General features: G+C 47.6%; 1 protein-coding gene across 1 annotated transcript in view; it reads right to left on the bottom strand.

The window, feature by feature from the left end:
• The window catches only part of MDGA2 (MAM domain containing glycosylphosphatidylinositol anchor 2), a 372,105-nt gene that overhangs the window by 134,206 nt on the left and 216,000 nt on the right, over positions 1-21,899 (bottom strand). Inside the window, exons 5-6 of the mRNA XM_060269123.1 lie at positions 15,216-15,348; positions 3,439-3,708 (exon numbers count right to left, since the gene is read on the bottom strand). Of these exons, the coding sequence (XP_060125106.1) occupies positions 3,439-3,708; positions 15,216-15,348 (403 nt within the window). The remainder of the gene's footprint in view (positions 1-3,438; positions 3,709-15,215; positions 15,349-21,899) is intronic.

A 21,899-nucleotide genomic window follows, 5' to 3' on the forward strand; every position in this document is an offset into this window, starting at 1 on the left:
AGCGTGCCCTGATCTACACACATAAAACAAATCCACGCACAGGCGTCTTCCAAAAACTCACCCCAAACCCCAAACCCCCACAGTCCCATGGCTATCAGCAAATGGTAACAGGGGCAGGATAGTGAAATCTGGAAGCCCCTAGTCATGAACCGGCACGTGGGCGGTGGATCATAGCATCATAGAATCATAGAGTTGGGAGAGACCACAAGGGCCATCCAGTCCAACCCCCTGCCAAGCAGGAAACACCATCAAAGCATTCTTGACATATGCCTGTCAAGCCTCTGCTTAAAGACCTCCAAAGAAGGAGACTCCACCACACTCCTTGGCAGCAAATTCCACTGCCAAACAGCTCTTACTGTCAGGAAGTTCTTCCTAATGTTTAGGTGGAATCTTCTTTCTTGTAGTTTGAATCCATTGCTCCGTGTCCGCTTCTCTGGAGCAGCAGAAAACAACCTTTCTCCCTCCTCTATATGACATCATTTGATATATTTGAACATGGCTATCATATTCTCTTCTCCAGGCTAAACATACCCAGCTCCCTAAGCTGTTCCTCATAAGGCATCGTTTCCAGGCCTTTGACCATTTTGGTTGCCCTCTTCTGGACACGTTCCAGCTTGTCAGTATCCTTCTTGAACTGTGGTGCCCAGAAATGGACACAGTACTCCAGTTGAGGTCTAACCAGAGATACATTCAGGATACATTCAGTCGTTCTGTCTCAAGGAACAAGGCTGTATCCATTACTGAGCAGCCCATCTAAGGATCCACTCTGCTCACCCCGAAAAGGGGGAGGGGCTAGAAAAGGTGCTCTAAACATAGTCTGCCTCCCTTTTTCCCTGACTGGATTACCGCGCCCAGTGGGGTCACCACCCAGTGGTCATAAAAGAAGGGCGTGTGGATCCAGAATTGGCCTCCACAGTCACTTACAGACTCACTGTTAAAACTATGTTTATGGAAGACAATCTGACTCGGCTACGAGGGATAGAAGAAGAAGAAGAAGAAGAAGAAGAAGAAGAAGAAGAAGAAGAAGAAGAAGAAGAAGAAGAAGAAGAAGAAGAAGAAGAAGAAGAAGGCCAGCTAGTTTAGAACACCTCCTCCAATGGTTTGACATTACTCTTCCACTGTCTCTTGAGACAGACGGATGCCAACAATGGATTTGGCATAGTGGGTCACACCTGGGAGGAAGCCTGGTCCACAGTGATTAACCAAGAGTTCTAATAAGGACCAAATCCTCCAGATGATTAGGGATGCCATATATTGAAGAGCATAAAAGAGGACACATTTGCTGGGACCTGGGGCAGAAGGGGGAGGTGGGGCAGAAGGGGGCATATTCTATAATGTCCCTTCAAAATATACAGAAACGAGAACCTGATCCTTTCCTGCATCATGCAAAACCACACAATATGTATATGTTTTGCACTTGGTTGCCTAGTACTGAGTAGGCAACACAAAAAGTAGCCCGCTTCCGTAACCCTGGACATTTTGGAAAATTCAAAAAATCTGCCTGGACAGAAATTTTACCCCTGAAAGAGAGGACATGTCCTGGAAAAAGAGGAAGAATGGCAACCCTAGCATGAAATGCCAAGTGTGAAGCTTGCTTAGAGAGGGTAGCACTTGTCCTAACAGACCATCCTGGGCGCTTGCAGAACTCTGGGGCAATGGCCCGTCTCCTCCGTAAGCAGGCAGCAGCTGACATCTGTCCCCGATGCAAAGACAGCTTTAAAAATAGCATAACTATTTATTTCTGAATTACCTTCTTCATGTGTGCCATGCTAAAAATAGTTGTTGTTTCCGAAGAACTGTACTAAAAATAAATGAAGTTAGGTCAGGAAACAGTAGAAAATGAACTCCTCAGACAGACCTTTTCATCCAAATAAGAAAGCTTGTTTGAAGCAAAAATAAAAATAAAAATGTCTTCAGCTGTTTCTGGAAAGTCTCAAAGTGGCACCTGTGATATCCGGATGCTGCGATGTGGCGCCACAGAACAGGCGCAGCCACGTTCAAGGCCCTGCTCTGTGGAGAAGGCTTTGGGTATTTGGGGACCCCCGAGGAGAAAAGAAATCAATTAGCTGGTTCCTCCAGTTACCTGGTCCTGAGATAGAACAAATGCATACACACAAACATGGAATCATAGACTTGGAAGGGACCCCAAGGGTCATCGAGCCCAACCCCCCTGCAATGCAGGAATCTTTTGCCCCATGTATATACACATTCTATCAGGCTGTCTTGGTGGGATAGATAAGAAGGAGAAGGCTCATTTCATCAGCTTTGCTGGAGGCCCCTGCTCCACCAGGCACCTCCTGCCTGGTCAGAATAAGAACTGTTTAGAAATTGATGCCTGAGTTCCAATTTTTATTTCCCTCAGCAGAAAGGTTGCTTTCTGCTGCTCCAGAGAAGCGGACACGGAGCAATGGATTCAAACTACAAGAAAGAAGATTCCACCTAAACATTAGGAAGAACTTCCTGACAGTAAGAGCTGTTTGGCAGTGGAATTTGCTACCAAGGAGTGTGGTGGAGTCTCCTTCTTTGGAGGTCTTTAAGCAGAGGCTTGACAGCAATCTGTCAGGAATGCTTTGATGGTGTTTCCTGCTTGGCAGGGGGTTGGACTGGATGGCCCTTGTGGTCTCTTCCAACTCTATGATTCTATGATCTCTCCCTTTCCCTATTCCCTTGTGTCTCATGGCTTCGGCTTACTACTACTACTACTAATTTTATTATTTATACCCTGCCCATCTGGATGGGTTTTCCCAGCCACTCCGGGCAGCTCCCAACAGCCTACAAAGGTGCCATAAAGGGACCCCTGACCATTAGGTCCAGTCGTGACCGACTCTGGGGTTGCGTGCTCATCTCGCATTATTGGCCGAGGGAGCCAGCGTATAGCTTCCAGGTCATGTGGCCAGCATGACAAAGCTGCTTCTGGCAAACCAGAGCAGCACATGGAAACGCCGTTTACCTTCCCACTGTAGCGGTCCCTATTTATCTACTTGCATTTTGACGTGCTTTCGAACTGCTAGGTTGGCAGGAGCTGGGACCAAGCAATGGGAGCTCACCCCGTCACAGGGATTCGAACCGCCGACCTTCTGATCAGCAAGCCCTAGGCTCAGTGGTTTAACCACAGCGCCACCTGGGTCCTATCCTGTGGCAATTTGCCCCCAGAGGCCATCGAGCCTCCACGTTCTGCACTAGCTGGACCCACCTCAAGAGTAGCCCCACACAGATGCACTTTGCATGAATCCACATCTTCCAGCCAGTAAGCCCAGTTCCAATGCCATTCCATGGGTCTTCCACCGACCATTTCAACCCTAAAGAGTCGCGCGCTCCACCGGAATTTGAGCTGTCTCCATCAGAGGCACAGAGACCCAGATCTCACACCAACTCAAAACTAGGCAGGAAAAGAAGACCCAACTCTCGTTGCCACAGAAGGTCGCTGGTGGCTCTTACCTCGGACGATGATGTTGGTGGACTTCTTCGCTGGGTTCCCCACATTGTTGTTGGCAATGCAGCTGTAGGTTCCGTCGTCGTCGGAGGTGATGGCCGGGATGGTCAACGTCCCCCCTTTCAGGACGGTCTTCTCAGGCAGGGCTCCCACCGACCGGACCCAGGTGAGGGTGGGAAGGGGCTCCCCACCCGTTGTGACGCACACCAAGGTGATGGCCTCCCCGGGATTGACCACGATGGGGTCGTCCACCAAGAGCTTGATCGAGGGAGAGGCTGTGGAAAGAGGACCAAGGGGCAAGTCGGTCAGGGTTCGAGGTCACCGCCAAGAAGGATGATAAGAACATCAGAAGAATTTTGGGGATTATAGGGACAGAACTATCTAAATTGCATAGAAATTTATTTATATATGCAATTACAGCAGCTTCTCGTCCAAAAATGGAAAGAAGCAGAAGTCCCAGCAAAGGAAGAATGGATACAAAAACTTATAGAGTATGCAGAAATGGCGAAACTTAACAGAAGAATAAGAAATCAAGATAGCAAACTTTTTTTATATAAAAGAATGGAAATGGCTTGTTGAATATTTGATTGCAAACAGATAAAAAAAAACCATTGGCAGGATAATGGTAATAACCTGCAGTTTCATGAGAGTTTATATTTCAAGTAGATAATTAAATAAGTCTGGAAACCTTAAAGAGAAACCAGCAGACCCTTTGTTTAATTTCCAAGCAAAGGGTCTGCTGGTTTCTCTTTAAGGTTTCCAGACTCAAAAGAGAGCAGGGCAATTAAAGGCACAGAAGTCCTGTCCGCTATGGAGTCTGGCAACCCTAGATATAGACTACAGCGTCACCTTGGTTCTCAACCTTAATCCGTTCCAGAAGCCTGTTGCAAAACCAAAGCGTTCCAAAACCAAGGCACGCTTTCCCGTAGAAAGTAATGCAAAATGGATTAATCTGTTCCAGACTTTTAAAAACAACCCCTAAAACAGCAATTTTACATGAATTTTACTACCCAATGAGACCACGGATCCATAAAATGAAAGCAATAAGCCATGTACTGCAGTCACACAATCAATCAATCAATCAATCAATAGCTGAAATACACAGTCACAAAAACAAAACAAAAAAAGAGCAGCAAAAACAAAAATGCAAAATAAATAGCAAAAACAGGCAGACCTCAGCATAACACTCAACACAGAAGTGTGGCACTCAAAACAAAAGCGTAACACTCAAAACGGAGCATGTTCGACTTCTGAAAAAAGTTCGCAAACTGGAACACTTATTCTGGGTTTGCAGTGTTTGAGTTCCAAGTTGTTTGAGTACCAAGGCGTTTGAGAACCCAGGTACCAATGCACACAGGATTGTTTAAGGATATTGATTAGGGGATCTATTTTCTGTCGTTGCTATTTTAATAGCATATACCGCAAGACCTGGAGGACTGCCTCTCCCAAATGAACCTACCCGGACCCCAATATCATCTTCTGAGGTCCTTCTTTGTGTGCCTCCTCCGTGAGAATAGGACATCCCGATTTTCATCGGAGAAATGTTGTAGGGTATGCGAGAGGTCTGGAGGGTGGCAACATGAGAATGGGCCTTTTCTATGCTCTCCCCAGGGAGGTTCACCTGGAGCCTTCATTATACACCTTTGGGCACCAGGTAAAAATGGTCCTTTTCAAGCAGGCCTTGGGTTGATTGACACCTGATGCCCTTTTAAATGTGTTTGGGGGGATTATTGGTTTGTTGTTGTTCTTATGTTTTGTATGTATTTTGTGCTTTTGATAGGGTAATTTTATGTTGTGAACCCCCTGAGAATAATAATAATAATAATAATAATAATAATAATAATAATAATATACAGTGGTACCCTGGTTTTCGAGCGTCTCGGAAGCCGAACATTTCTGTTTTCTTATGCCGAAAACCTGGAAGTACTGTATTTTTCCGTGTATAACATGCCCTCCTATATAAGACGACCCCTATTTTGGGGGACATCAAATTTAGAATATGGGAGGAGGTTGTCCAGAGTTGTGGAGATTTTCTTTGGGGGTTGGAGAGTGCCAGGAAGCACTCACTTGCCTAACCGCCAATGCCAATTGCATGCCTCACTGAAGCCACTTGCTCAGTTGCCGCAGCAGCAGCCAATCGTCAGCAAGTCTTGCCGCAGCCACCAATCACCTGCCCAATCGCCACGGACAATCTCCTGCTCACAGCTGTCACCAATCGCCCGTCCCCCCTGTGCACTCTCCGTGTATAAGACGACCACATTAAAAAAAAAACAGTCTTATGCATGGAAAAATACGGTAATTGCTTCTGTTTTCTAACACGCACTGGAAGTTGAACAGCTTCTGCTGTGTTTCCCCCAATTTTCTCAATTGAAGTTGCAGGATACCCTTTGTGCCTCAGTTTTCAAATGTTTCGGAAGCTGAATGGTCTTCCGGAACGGATGACGTTCCAGAACCGAGGTACCACTGTACCAGGAATGCTTACAGCATTCCTGTAAGGTTGGGCTCCTTTGGAAGGTGGCGAACTCTCCTTCCTTGGAGATTTTCTAGGTTGGATGGCCATCTGTCAAGGATTCTTTAGCCACGATTCCTGCATTGCAGGGGGTTGGACTAGATGACCCTGGGGATCCCCCTCCAACTCTATCAGTCTATGATTCTAGGTTGCTCGACTCTAGGGACCTTTGCTCTGCTGCAGCAGGGAAGCTCTGAGGCTCCCGGCTCCCATCCTCAGCCCTGAATCTGACTTTCAGAGGACGGGCGCGATGAAGCCAAGGCGTCGGGGAACCAGCCGCTTTGTAAAACGGCGGCATATTGCAGCCGATGACACTCTGTGGTGTCTCCTGATCCCCAAGCGAAAGGCTGGGTCTTTTATTAATGCCGGCGGTAATTGTCTCAGACTCCAAGGCGGCTGAGAGGGCAAGGGGCCATTGCGCCTCCAGCGCACGGCGCCCAGCGAGAAGCACATCAGGCAAAGTCTGCCAGCCACTATGCACAGACCCTGCCCAGAGCTTTGAGACTATACCGAGGCAGAGCTGACAGGGTTACTGAGCATCAATCAAAAGCAGAGGGGATGGGGCATGGCAGCAGCTTTATAGGAACAAATCTTTCTGGTCCATGCTACTGTGTAGAGAGGCAGCGTGGTATAGTGGTTGGGGCAGGGGTGAGCAAACTTTTTCAGCAGGGGGCCGGTCCACTGTCCCTCGGACCTTGTGGGGGGCCGGACTATATTTTGAAGGGGGAAAAAATAAACCAATTCCTATGCCCCACAAATAACCCAGAGATGCGTTTTAAATAAAAGGACACATTCTACTCATGTAGAAACATGCTGATTCCCAGACCGTCCGCAGGCCGGATTGAGAAGGCGATTGGGCCAGATCCAGCCCCCGAGCCTTAGTTTGCCTACCCATGGGTTAGGGTGTCAGGCTAGGACCTGGGAGAGACCCTGGCACCATCGGGGGGGGAGGGCTAGGGGCCTGGGCACCCACAAAATGTTGGTTGTGGGTACCTGGCCTTCTCCCACTGCTGCCACCCACTGTCTTACCTGCCAGACCCTCCCAAGGCTGCAACGGGCCCCGTCCGACTCCCTGTGGCCATGGCGGCTCCCATGGCGCCTTCCCTTGCCGTGTGATGTGATGCGCATGCTCAGGGCACCCACAAAATGGGGCACAACCTGGCGCGCCTGATGGCCACCAGCTTGGATGGCTTTAGAAGAGGATTAGACAATTTTTTATGGAGGAGGAGAGGTCTCTCGGTGGCTGCCAGCCTTGAAAACCACAGGATGGGAGAGTTGCCATGGGAATAGGATACTGGAATAAATAGGCCATGGACCTGATCTGTTGTTCCAGAAATGGGCTGTGCCCACTGGACCCCTTCTTGCCACTGCCAACCATCCCTCTTTCCCTTATTGCTTGTTGGCCATTGGTAATTTGCTCTTTCAAGCCTCCGCCTCGGAGCTGATGCCTCCCCATTTTATCACTCCGTTCTGCTTATTAGAGGGGCTGTTTTCCTTATCGGGGGATTACAGGCATCCTCGGAGCCAAGCAAGTTGTTGTTCTGCCTACTAAAGGAATAATTTATATATTGCAACGGCACACAGAGACATGCATACACTCCTCAACCCAGATAATTCCTTAATATGTTGACATTGAAAAGAATTTCTCTCTCTCCCTCCCTCGCTCCCTTTCTCTCTCTCTCAAAAAAAGCATTAGACAAAACAGGCCGACACTTAATGGCGAGATTAAGAATCGAGGCAAACTTTTCAGCCTGGACCTTAGGAGAGAAGATAAAAGGGCAGCTTATGACATGATTTCATTACACATCACCACACCACTAAGGCAGGAAGATTGCAAGGGGATCATCCGTCCTTAAGCAACCCATCAGCGTCTAACATCCGCATTGTGCTCCTCATCACGAGGGCCGCTGCAATCTCAGTCGAGAGGTGGGCTTAATCCACCCGCCATGCCTTTGCAAAATGAGCATGAAGTCATCGCTGGAGCAGCAGCTGAGCATCACAGGGCTGGCTGGCAGGGGCCAGGAAGGCCACCAACCCTGCCCAACCGGTCCTGAAAGACCTACTTTGGCTCCCAGTACGTTTCCGAGCACAATTCAAAGTGTTGGTGTTGAGCTTTAAAGCCCTAAACGGCCTCGGTCCAGTATACCTGAAGGAGCGTCTCCACCCCAGTTGTTCTGCCCGAACACTGAGGTGCAGCGCAGAGGGCCTTCTGGCGGTTCCCTCGCTACGAGAAGCCAAGTTACAGGGAACCAGGCAGAGGGCCTTCTCGGTAGTGGCACCCGCCCTGTGGAACGCCCTCCCACCAGAGGTCAAAGAGAACAACAATTACCAGACCTTTAGAAGGCATCTTAAGGCAGCCCTGTTTAGGGAAGCTTTTAATGTTTGATGGATTTCTGTATTTTAATATTTTGTTGGAAGCCGCCCAGAGTGTCTGGGGGAACCCAGCCAGATGGGCGGGGTATAAATAAATTATTATTATTATTATTATTATTATTATTATTATTATTATTATTATTTGGACCTTGCTGCTCATCGGAAGCCCTTCTGCCTCCAACCAAGAGGAAGAGCATAGCCTGTGTAGCATAGTGGTCAAAGCGTTGGACTAGAACAGGGGTCGGCAACCTAAGGCCCATGGCCCACAAGCAGCCCATGGGGGGTCGTTTAACCGGCCCATGAGCCGCCACCCCCAAACCGAGCCGCCCGCTCGGCGAGTCCCCGTGCACGGTGCTAAAACGGCGCAGTGTGGCGCGGGGACTCGCTTCCGTGGTGCTGGAAATCACGTCTACGCAGATGCAGGGACTGGAAAACAAGTCTACGCAGACGCTGGAAATAGCGGGCGGGCGCACTCGCTCACACATGTGCGCAATCCAGCCCACATCTCCACTGGAGTGAACCAGCGCAGGCGAGGTAAACCTTGCCGACCCCTGGACTGGAACGTGGGGGAACCAGGGTTCAAATCCTCACTCAGTGTGTGAGCTTGGGCCAGTCCCTGCCTCTCAGCCTAACCTACCTCACAGGGTTGTTGTGGGGATGAAATGAGGAGTGCAAGAACCGTGTTCACCACCTCAAGCTCCTTGGAGAAAAGGATAGGATAGAAATGCTATTATTATTATTATTATTATTATTATTATTATTATTATTATTATCATCTTATTATTATGATGGTGATGACGACGACGACGATGATGCATAGAGAGTAAGGAGAGGTGTAGGACCTCTGGTGGGGGACATGTCATGCTCCTTCGGGGGTAGTTTGTCCACCTTTGGTCCCCATGTTGCACTCAGCTCTCACCTGTGGCTCCTAGAAGCTGTTCACATGCAGGAGCAGCCACAATCCTGTGAAGCCGCTTTGACTGGCTGGCTGAACCAGGTGAGGGGAGTCGATGGATCTCAAACCCTCAGCAAGTTAGGGACTTCCCCTGCATGCAAAGACAGGCTGCGGCGGACTGAGTGGATGAGACCCAAAGTGGGTCCAACTGTCAAGGAGGAGTTTTCTGCACCTGCTGTATAGGGAAACATCAACCTGAGAAGGGAGCCCATCTAGGAGGAGGAAAACTCCACCCTAAACCTCTGCTGCCTTGTGAGATATCTTCAGGAGGAGAAAAGGCTCAGGATAAACCCCACACAAATCCAGAGTGGAGTCCCCAAGATTGTGGCATGGCGCCTCGCATGCCTCCTTATGACAACTCTTGCGCCTAAGCTGGTGCCAAACGTCTGGCTCTCCTTTCTTGTGGACTACATCAGCGAGGCTGGGTCTTGTCGTCTGGGCAGCTCAGGACCTCCAGACACACTGCCCAGGCTTGCACCTCAGGGAGGTCACCCCAGCACGGCTCACACAGCAGTTGGACTTCACCCCCAGAGGCGAGCTCCATTGTCTCCCAAGACAGATAGATGCCAACAACATGATGATTTATTGTGGCTCCTCAGGAGGTCTGTGGAGCTGTTCTGCACACTAGAGGAATCAGGCCTTTGGTGCCATGGCACCCACCCCGAGAACAGTGGCCCAACCAGATGCCTGTGGGAAACCAGCACACAGGAGTCAAGCACAGGAGCCCTCTCCCCTTCTGTGGTTTCCAGCAACTGGTATTCAGAAGCATCACCGCATCCTACTGTGGAGGCAGAACACCGCCATCCTGGCTAAGAGCCATCGATAGCCCTCTCCTCCTCCATGAATTTGTCTAATCCTCTTTTAATGCCATCTCAGTGTTAGGAGTGTCCTACTCTCATGTAGGACCCTGGTAGAGACACATGCCTGACTGGCATGTTCTCTCCCTCCTGGTCGATCGTTCGGGAGCTTCGAAAGCTTTCTCCAACCCGAACATCACAGCGACTGATGCCTTGGAGACATCAGCACACTTAGGGATCCGCAGAGTATTCTCAGTTTGCGTAACAGAACTCAGCAACTCTGCATTTGGCTAATCTGTGTTTATTTACATATAATGCACTCGGAGCATTCTGACTTAGCTCCTTCCTCTTTCTCATCAGACAGCAAAAAAGAGAAAAAACAAAGGACAATAATCCCATTTCACGGAATACAGTGGTAACAAAACATCCTGTCTCCGTCACTTCCCACACTGTGGAATGAAAACATATACCGTCATGTGATAGACAACAATCCCATGACTGCAGACACGGGGAATGAATCTCCAACACTCAGTTGGCAGCCATCACGGCCTCCTGTGGGAGGTAGTTCCACTGCTTAACTATGCACCGAGTGAAGAACTGCTTTCTTTAATCCATCCCGAATTTTCCAATGTTCAGCTTCATTGGCTGTCCAAGAGTCCCGGTGGTCCTTGAGAGAGAAAGGAGTCTGCCTCTGAGAGCATCCTTTTCACCACCAAGCACGATGACTCAGGTGATATACAGTCAAGCCCCACAGATAAAATCAAGCGGCCGGTGAATTAGGTGGGTTTAAGTGCACCCAATTACACTTCTGTGTAATGCTGTAAACCTCCATTACGTCTGATGCCTTCCTGATGAACACATGTGGAGCTGAGGCATCAGCTTAATTGTTTGCTTCTGATTAAGGCAGACGATCCGTCGATTAGGAACCCAGCCAGCTGATGGCCATGTTGCATTGGGAAAACTGGCTTTCAGAAGACACAAAGAAGCAGGGGCAATGGAAGGCTCTCTGGCACCTGGTGCGTGGTGTCAAGGGGCAGGACGAACTGCCCACAGGGGTGGGGCAAACCGCTCAGCAGCGCATGCGCAGCGCTGCTATGTATGGTGCATGTGTTGCGCTGCTATGTACGGTACATGCGTGTTGTGCCACGCATGCGCTGTTTGGATGGCGGGATCCTCTGCTCGCGGCTGCAGCAGGGCAAGGCAAACTGCCTGGCAGCACATGCGCAGCACCGTTACGTACCTTCTTGTCACCCCCCCCAGAGATGACACCCGGGGTGGCCCGCCCCCGCCCCCTTCCTCCACCACTGGAAAGAAGATGCCCATTGGCCTGATCCTGCAGGCTTTCCTTATATTCTGGTCATTGGGCTAAGGGCCTCTAAGTTCTGCCCCCCTCTCTCAATTTCTGATTTTCAAATGCTGGTGACTAGTGGGTTTTTCCCATGGGTAAAATGTCCAAAGGACATTTCCAGTTTTCCGAATTCCATAAAGCATGGAGGAAAGTGATATCAGCGGGAAATGGATTCTGGAATAAAATTAATTCCACCAACATCACCAGTGAATGGTGTGGATTTTACATTATTCGACCATCAGCTGCTTTCTGGGAGGTGATTGTCATTATCGCTTTGCGATATTAAACAGACACTGAAGACACATTTTTTTCAGAGCTGACTCCCCAAAACAGCCATAAATCTCTGAGCCTGAGAATGTCTGGTGTTGGGTCCAGGCCCACAAACAGAGTCATGCCACCTTTGTCAATAGGCTGAGCAAAGCGTTCAGACACTCCTTCCTTACTGAATGTTTTCCCTGCCGAAGCTGCATATATTCTCTTGACGAGAATGGCAAAAGTGTTTTCTGTCACACAGCAGCTCAAATGTCTCAGGTGTGGTGAGGATTTAAGGGTGCCTGAATCTTCCAGCTCCAGTTTCTCCTTTTTCTGATCTAAACTTCAGTTCCACATTGCTTAGCAATTTTTTTAAAAAAAGTTCCCCTGAAAATTCATCAGGCTTTTAGCGTGCATTCCTCTTCACGGACACATTAGTATGCAAGTTTGCCTAATGCACACACAGCCTTGCAAAGCAATTTCCTCTAATACAGTGCATTCTTGTACGTTATTTTCAGTAATATGGGCATTTAGATGCACAATTTACTCCCAATATCGGCATTTTTATACACATTACTTGGCTGGAGAGCTACAGTGATGCACGCTGAGGCACAAAAAGATAAAAAAAAGTCCTTCTTCACACGGCGGCGCATATTTAAAACTGTGGAACTTGCTCCCCCAGGAGGCAGCAATGGCCGCCAACTTGGATGGCTTTAAAAGGGGATTGGACCGTTTTTGAAAATGAGCAGGTGTCTGCACCCGCTTTTGTCCCTGTTCCATTCCTTGTTTCTGCCACCTGCTGCACCCCACCTGTTGAAAAATGGTAAGATTAATTTCAATTCTCCTCCCCCCCCCTAGTGGTTACCACTGCGCAGGAGCGAGCATGGATACACCAGCTTTAATCAGGAGCGCACAATGCACTCATGTTCTTTAGCTACTTCTAAGGGGGACGGGGAGGGAACCAAATGGAAAGCGGCAGCAAACTGTGCATGCCCAGAAGACCTCCGAACAAATCATGCCCGTCAGCAGCAGATTGCTCAGGCAACGGTGCCATTCCCACCCGATTTGATCACCGGGAAGCGGGATGCTCGCTCAGGGGCAAATTCTAACGGGGAGAAAATTGATTGGCAGATCTGGTTTTCCCTACAGGAGGGACTGAAAGCAAAAGCTCAATTCAAGTTTGGTAGAATGCCAAGAGGCAGGCGAAAGTGCCACCAACTGCCTAGTTCTTTCTTTAAAAAAGAAGGAGAGGGTTACGTAATCATCATCACTTCATCATCACTTTTAATTTGTATACCGCCTTTCTATCATACAATACTCAAAGCGGTTTACAAGCTGAAGAAACAGAATCTCATGAAATACAAAACAACCTTATAACAATCTAATGCAATACAAAAATGTGATAATAAAACATAGCTTTAAAATAAGCAATCAAATAATGTAACGTTCAACAATCATTACAATAGTATAGAATAATATCAGCATATGAAAATTAAACAGAAACCCACTCTTAACATTTACAATAAATAATTTCAAAACAATAATCAATAAAACAACAGGAAGCCACAGTGCATAAAACAATACAATACAAATTGAAAAATAGAGACTGGAGGGTGAGGCAAGGCAGGTGGAAAGAGGCCTTGCCTGATGGAGTCTCTCCCCTCACAGTTCTTCCTCCAGGCACAGCTTCCTTATGAGGAGACCCAGGGCCGAAGGGGGCGAGGCAAGGCAGGTGGAAAGAGGCCTTGCCTGATGGAGTCTCTCCCCTCAGGGAATGTAATGTGAAGTACAGTGGTGCCTCGCTAGACGAATTTAATTCGTTCTGTGAGTCAATTCGTTTTGCGAAAAATTCGTCATGCAAATCCCATAGGAATGCATTTATTTATTTATTTTGCCCATAGGTAAAGGTAAAGGGACCCCTGACCATTAGGTCCAGTCGTGACCGACTCTGGGGTTGCGGTGCTCATCTCGCATTATTGGCCGAGGGAGCCGGCGTATAGCTTCCAGGTCATGTGGCCAGCATGACAAAGCCGCTTCTGGCAAACCAGAGCTGCACATGGAAACGCCGTTTACCTTCCCGCTGTAGCGGTTCCTATTTATCTACTTGCATTTTGGCGTGCTTTCGAACTGCTAGGTTGGCAGGAGCTGGGACCAAGCAACGGGAGCTCACCCCGTCACAGGGATTCGAACCGCCGAGCTTCTGATCAGCAAGCCCTCTAGGCTCAGTGGTTTAGCCCACAGCGCCACCTGGGTCCCTATTTTGCCCATAGGAACGCATTAATTGAATTTCAATGCATTCCCATGGGAAACCGCAATTCGCTAGACAAATTTTTCACAAAATGAATTCGTCTTGCAAGGCAACCTCCGATCGCAAAACCCATTCGGCTAGCGGAAAATTAGTCTAGCAGGGCATTTGTCTAGCAAGGCACACTGTACTACTGTACATTGTCCAAGAGTTTCCATTGATATTATTCATCCTGGAGTCTCCTGTCCTCCAAATGTTTTGACATTTCCTGCAAAATTGCATCCCACCAAACATCAGCTCAAAATGAGTAGCTCCTCTTTACTTGGAACAAGGAAGGGGTTTGTGGGGGGGGGCATTGCAGAGGAAGGCAGAAACAACAGGAGGGAAGAGGATGCAAGGAGGATAGAAATCAGAGCATATTTCCACATAAAAATAAAAATCCACCCCCACCCCCCGTACATAAAGCTCTGGAGAAGAGAGAATTCTTCAGCAAAATCCATTGGAGAAGGGCTGTAGCTAGTTAGAGCATCTCAGGTTGAGCCCCCAATGGCATCTCAAGGTAGAGCTGGGATTGTCCCTCAGCTCCAACTCTGCAGTGCAGACCAGCCTTTCTTAACCTTCGATCTCTGTATGTCATTGGACTACAACTCCCATCATCCCTGACCACTGGTCCTGCTCGCTAGGCATGATGGGAGTTTCCCATCGACCACTATGAAAATGGGATGTTGAACGACGGGCCACTGGCTTGATCCATACTTGAATCTCAATAATTACACTTCTAAGGAAGCTTACAACAACCACAAATATTGCAGCCGCAACTTCATCAAATCCCAGTCATTAGTTATCATATACCATGTACAGTAAGACTTTGTGTCGTATAAACGTGATAAACGTACGAATCATTGCATGTAAATACAGTCGTACCATGGAAGTTGAACAGAATCCATTCTGGAAGTCCGTTCAACTTCTGAAATGTTCGGAAACCAAGGTGCGGCTTCCAATTGGCTGCAGGAAGCTCCTGCAGCCAATTGGAAGCCGCGTTGGACGTTTGGGTTCCTAAGAACATTCATAAACTGGAACACTCACTTCAAAAGTCAAAATGTTCAACTTGCAAGGCGTTCGGGAACCAAGGTACGACTGTAAATCTGTATGGGAGCACCTATGCGCAGTATGGAAACATGGTGGGTGGAAATGGGTCGGTAGCACTAATCACTGAACCCCCACCCCCCCAAAAGTGAGCAGGCTTGGTGAGAAGTCTCCTACTGACCGACAACAGCAATGAGAACAGGGGATGGTGAAATACCTGTTTTGTTGGAAAGCCGGAAGGACACCATTTTGTCGGAGATGTTGCAGACGTTCCTGACCGAAGCAATGCAGCTGTAATTGGCATAATCCTGCGGCCGGAGGTTCTTGAGCTTCAGGATCTTGGTTTCACCCTGTTGGCGGCAGGAGAAGCAATCGTCAGTGTGCAGGGAGGGAGGGAGGGAGGGAGGGAGGGAGGGAGGGAGGGATCATTACTCCCGTTTGCAAAGAGATATCCAGGATAAGGAAGTTCATCGTTGTGAAAAAGTCTAGGTAAGGGCAATCCAAATGCTCAAGGGGGTGAAACGACTCCCCTAGGAGGAAAGCTTGCAGCGTTTGGGACTCTCTGGCTTGCAGAAAAGGTGGGGAAGAGCCAACATGATAGGAGGGTATTAAATGATGCCTGGCATGGAGGAAGTGGATAGAGGAACATTTTGATGAGAGTCTTCTGGATCAGGCCAATGGCCCATCTAGTCCAGCATCGTGCTCTCACAGTGGCCAACCACATGTCCCCATGAGAAACCAGCAAACAGGATTCGAGCTCAAAACTACCCTTCTGTGGTTTACAGCAACTTGGATTCAGAAGCTCCACAAATTTGTCTAATCCTCTTTGAAAGAAATCCAAGTTGCTGGCCAACTTCTCCGCCCTGAACCTTCCAACTTTCAGTTTCATTGGATGCCTATGAGTTCCAGTCTTATTTGGGGGGTGGGGGTGGACAGATGAAAAGGAAGCACTTCTTCATGCAGCAAATTAAGAACTATGGAACTCCCTCCCACAGGAGGCAGAGATGGCCATCAACCTCTTATGGCTTTCAAAGAGGATTAGACAAATTTGTGGAGGAGAGCGCTATGGGTGGCTCCTAGGCAGGATGACTGTGTCCTGCCACCGATTGGGGGCAGAAATGCTTTGGAGTCCTGGTTGCTGGAGGTACAGCATGGGCGTAGGCAGGGGGGCAGGAGGAGGCAATTGCCCCCCCCCTTAGAAGCAAAAGGCTGAGGGGCGCAGGCGCGGCAGCCCCAGGCTCCCGCTCCCAGCGCGAAGCTCCAGAGGCGCGCAGGGAGCGTAAGCGGAGGAGCGCTAAGCAGGAGTGGGAAGCATAACCGGAGGAGGCAGCCACAGGCTCGCGTTCCCCGCACACCTCTGGGGCTTTGCACCAGGAGCGGGAGCCTGGGGCCGCCTCCTCGGAAGACCGGGGAGGCGCGAAGGAGGCAGCCACAGGCTCGCGTTCCCCGCGCACCTCTGGGGCTTCGTGCTGGGAGCGGGAGCCTGGGGCCGCCTCCTCGTAGCCCCACCCAGATTCCCACTGTGGCCCCTCCCACCCCTTGTCCCCGCCTAATTTTTATCCTGGGTACGCCCCTGAGGTACAGAGAGTGCTTTTGTTGCCCTCAGGTACCACAGTTCAAGAAGGATACTGACAAGCTGGAACGTGTCCAGAGGAGGGCAACCAAAATGGTCAAAGGCCTGGAAACGATGCCTTATGAGGAACGGCTTAGGGAGCTGGGTATGTTTAGCCTGGAGAAGAGAAGGTTAAGGGGTGATATGATAGCCATGTTCAAATATATGAAAGGATGTCATATGGAGGAGGGAGAAAGATTGTTTTCTGCTGCTCCAGAGAAGCGGACACGGAGCAATGGATTCAAACTACAAGAAAGAAGATTCCACCTAAACATTAGGAAGAACTTCCTGACAGTAAGAGCTGTTCGACAGTGGAATTTGCTGCCAAGGAGTGTGGTGGAGTCTCCTTTTTTGGAGGTCTTTAAGCAGAGGCTTGACGGGCATATGTCAATAATGCTTTGATGGCGTTTCCTGCTCGGCAGGGGGTTGGACTGGATGGCCCTTGTGGTCTCTTCCAACTCTATGATTCTATGATTCTAGGTCCTGCTCATTGGCTTCCCAAAAGATGGACCACTGGCCTGATCCAGCTGAGGGTCTTCTTATGTTCTTTGTAGGAGGAATATGTGTTGTGGAATAAACACCACCTCAATTAAGTGTAAACATGACATCCCCCCTCCCTTGTACCCCACCCATGATAATTTTACTGATTTCCCCCCTCTCTCCTTTGATAATTTTCAAATACAATTTCTTTCCTCATTAACTGATGGAGAACAGTTTTGCAGGGAATCACCAGAGTTGTTATTTCGTACGGCAGTGGTATGAGCTGGCCAATGTTTGGCTTGGAACGTAACTACTGGATTTTGTAATTCTTGGAATACAATAGCAAAAAAAGGAGAAAGAAACAAGTTGAAAGTCTCTTTGGAATTGCTGAGATAAAATATGCCCAGAAATGTGCATATTTTTTTGGGAGAAAACCTGTTCCAAAATCCGTATGAAGTTGTAAAGTTTCATGCGGATTTTCAGGCACTAATTCGGTAACAAGATGGAGCAGAGTTATGAATGGATATGTGCAAGGATGCCACAGGAGGGATGAAAGGAGACCACATTGCCCATCTCTACTAATAAAGCATTTCACCCGTTAAGCTTATGAAGATATCGAGCAGAGGGGGCAAAGCACACCCCATCCCCAAAAAACAGGTTCTACCTCCCAGAGTGGGATCCATGCCATGAAAATTTCAAACATTTGTCAAAAGAATTTTTCTCAGCCAATTTGTGTAATTAGACTTATTATGCCTAATGACTTAATTAGCGTAAACACAGCAAATGTAATCTCATAATTGGGCTGTGCAATTACAATATGTAATGATGATGAAAATTGCTTTTTTGGGGGGTGGGGGCGAGGTCCCCCCTCCTGCCTGCAAACATGATGTCTGGCCATGCCTCCTCGTAAGGAGGAGTTACGTTCAGTTCAGACCAAATTCATTCGTTTAAGGCATAGGCCGCTTCTAAGTGTATCTCTGATTCAAATTGCATATAGCGAATGATACCAATGTTTTGCAACTGCTAGCGGAGTACGGCTTTCGAAACAATTTCACTTAGATTGAAAACCCTGAACTTATTCTCCAAAAATTTAATCATTACAGACAACCAGTGGTATGAGGAATAAAGATCCACGTGGAGTTTGTCAAAAGTCAATTTCTTTTGTTCTCTTTTCTTTTCTTTTCTCTTTTATTTCTCCTTTTTTGGTGTTGTTTTTTTTGTCATCGTGGTCCCCCTTTTTGGGAGAATATGTTTTGTATTTTTGGTTACAAATTAGGTTATTATGTTTAAAAGGTAAAGGGACCCCTGACCATTAGGTCCAGTCGTGACCGACTCTGGGGTTGCGCGCTCATCTCGCAGTATTGGCCGAGGGAGCCGGCGTATAGCTTCCAGGTCATGTGGCCAGCATGACAAAGCCGCTTCTGGCAAACCAGAGTAGCACATGGAAACGCCGTTTACCTTCCCGCTGTAGCGGTTCCTATTTATCTACTTGCATTTTGACGTGCTTTCGAACTGCTAGGTTTACATCCTTGTAATTTTGTTTTTGCATTTTCTTCTGTTTTGCATTTTTTGGTTTGTTTTATTCAATGCTTGTTTGTGTGATGTATAAGTATGAATAATAATAACAAAAATTTAAAAAGAAAAAAGAAAGAAAATCCTGAATTTATCTGTGTGAGAGCCAGTGGGGTGTAGTGTTTAGAGTGTCGTACTAAGAGCTGGGAGACACGGTTTCAAATCTCTATCCCTCCCTGAAGCTCATTCGGCCAATCCCTGCCCCTCAGCCTAACCTACCTCACAGGGTTGTTGTGGGAATTAACTGAGGAGGGGGAGAACTTAGTTGATCTCTAAGGTGCTACTGGACTACACACACACACACACACACACACACACACACACTGCATCAGACCAACACGGCTACCTACCTGAATCTAGAACAATAATACATAAGTATCAGGTCCTGTATGGCTTACAGGAGTGATAGCAGTCCAGTTTATTCCAAAAGGATCTGGGACCTTTGCAAAGGGTGAACCTATAGATCAACTCTCTCTAGTCCAATATTGCCTACACTGGCTTGCAGCAGCCCTGGAAAGTCGGCATCCAAGCAGCCTTTTCCACAATCCTCTTTAAAAAGAACAACAACTGAAGCTTTGCATGTTGTACATGGAAATCATGCAAAACCCCCCCCCCAAAAAAAGCTTCAGACCACCACCACCCCAACATCAGGGTAGATTTGTGGGGAACACTGGCGATTCTTAAACTTTTAATTACATTTTGTCCTTTTTATAAACATCTTTCCAATCTCGCCCTCACCCAGGGAGAGATACACTAATTCAAGCCGACCTCTGATAAATATAGAAAAGGTTAGCGATAAGCCTTCAGTTATCAAGGCGGCAACTTGATTTGTTCATTAAATTCAAAGCAGAGAGCGAATTCCCAGGCAGGAGCCTAAAAAGCTCAGCGCTATTCCAAAATGGAATCTAATTTAATGTGACATATCATATAACCCGGTAAGAACTTATCTAATAAAGGAGATAATAATAAACATTTCCGTATCGCAGCATTATTAGGTGAGGAATCCCAGCTCGCAAGGAGCCCTTCACTTTTAATTAAATGCTCAAAAGAGCAGCCCGTCAGCCTGTTTGTGTCCGTTCCCCCAATAATAATTAATAAATTAATAAATTGAAAATTACCCACGCGGCATGAAGATGAAATCCAGCGCCTGAGATCGCTTTTGACAGGGCAATCTCCCCACCGGATTACGGGACCTTGTCAATTTCTTTGGGGGGGGGGGTAGGAAACGGTTCTTATCAATTCACCTCGACATTTGGGCAGCTAATGCTTTAACATTACGGATGCCTTCGTTGCATTTATATCCCAACCTTTTCCTCCAAGAAGGCAAACGCAGTTCTTCCAGTCTCATTTAATTACACAACAACCCTGCAAAGTGGGTTAGGCTGAGAAAGGCAGTGAATGATCCTTAAGGGAAGGTTTTTTAAATGTTTAATGCTGTATTGTGTTTTTAATATTCAGTTGGAAACCCAGCCACATGGAATCATAGAATCGTAGAGTTGGAAGAGACCACAAGGGCCATCCAGTCCAACCCCCTGCCAAGCAGGAAACACCACCAAAGCATTCCTGACATATGCCTGTCAAGCCTCTGCTTAAAGACCTCCAAAGAAGGAGACTCCACCACACTCCTTGGCAGCAAATTCCACTGCCGAACAGCTCTTACTGTCAGGAAGTTCTTCCTAATGTTTAGGTGAAATCTTCTTTCTTGTAGTTTGAATCCATTGCTCCGTGTCCGCTTCTCTGGAGCAGCAGAAAACCACCTTTCTCCCTCCTCTATATGACATCCTTTTATATATTTGAACATGGCTATCATATCACCCCTTAACCTTCTCTTCTCCAGGCTAAACATACCCAGCTCCCTAAGCCGTTCCTCATAAGGCATCATTTCCAGGCCTTTGACCATTTTGGTTGCCCTCTTCTGGACACGTTCCAGCTTGTCAGTATCCTTCTTGAACTGTGGTGCCCAGAACCACATGGGTGGGATATAAATAAATTATTATTATTATTATTATTATTATTATTATTATTATTATTATTATTATTATTATGTCCCACCCAATGACAGCTTCATAGCCGAGTGGGATTTGAACCCTGGTCCCTCCCAGTTCCTAGTTCGACACTCTAACCACTGTAACACACCATCATTGCAAGAAGGAAACAACTCTGGTAAATTAAGGTGCGGAAAGGAAGGAGTGGACTTTTGTGCAAAAATACCTTGCGCTCAACTCGCTTCTCGTACAGAAAACCTATGCTCAGATTTTGATTTCTATTCTCCCTCCCACCCCATTTCTTAAATATACATAGCACCCCTTCTCTCGGGACGGTTCGCAGCATAAAAATGCAGAATGAAAACACACAAAATCCATGCCAAAAACAAGAACAACAAGACTAAAACAAACCCATAACCCCGCCTCCCACAAGTAAGCTTATTTTAAATTAACGTATTTTAAATAAACATATTTAAAAGGACACAGAATGTTGACGAGGAAGGTTTTTCAATGGCACCTAAAGATGTCTAACGAAGTCGCCAGTCGAACCTCTCTGTGGAGAGCATTCCATGGGGTGCCTTCTTCAGACATGGCACCCGGGGCGCCCCCCCGCCCGCCCCCGTTGCGACGCCACTGCCTCAGAGGACGATCTCAAGGTCTGGGTAGGTTCATAAGGGGAGAGGCGGTCCTTGAGGTATTTGTCGTCCTCAATGGCACATTTTCCCACCACACTCAAAAATCTGCCCGTCTTTTGCACCATGCTCTGGTTGGTAGATCTTGGGGTTTTACTACTAAAATTTAAAATAAAGAATATCTGACTAGCCTTGACGTCTCTGCATTCTGGGTGTAAAGTATCTCGTGTGCTTGTTCTGTTGAAAATTATTGGTGCTACTGTTGCTCTTAAGTTTTATTTTGTACAGATACAGTGGTACCTTGGGTTACGAACTTAATTCGTTCCGGAGGTCTGTTCTTAACCCGAAACTGTTCTTAACCTGAGGTGCACTTACACCAATGGGGCCTCCCGCTGTTGCCACGCTGCTGCCGCACAATTTCCATTCTCATCCTGGGGTACTACTTCCGGGTTTAGCAGAGTTTGTAACTCAAAGTACTTGTAACTCGAAGCGTTTGTAGCCCGAGGTACCACTGTATTTTAAAGTGCATTTTTGAGAGCCGCTGCAGTCTAGTGGTCAGAATTTTTGGCCAGGACCTGGGAGTGCAGGGTTCAAATCTCCGCTTGGCCATGAAGCTCACT

Source organism: Zootoca vivipara, chromosome 1 (genome assembly GCF_963506605.1).
Source record: "Zootoca vivipara chromosome 1, rZooViv1.1, whole genome shotgun sequence".
In the NCBI taxonomy this organism is placed as follows: Eukaryota; Metazoa; Chordata; class Lepidosauria; order Squamata; family Lacertidae; genus Zootoca; species Zootoca vivipara.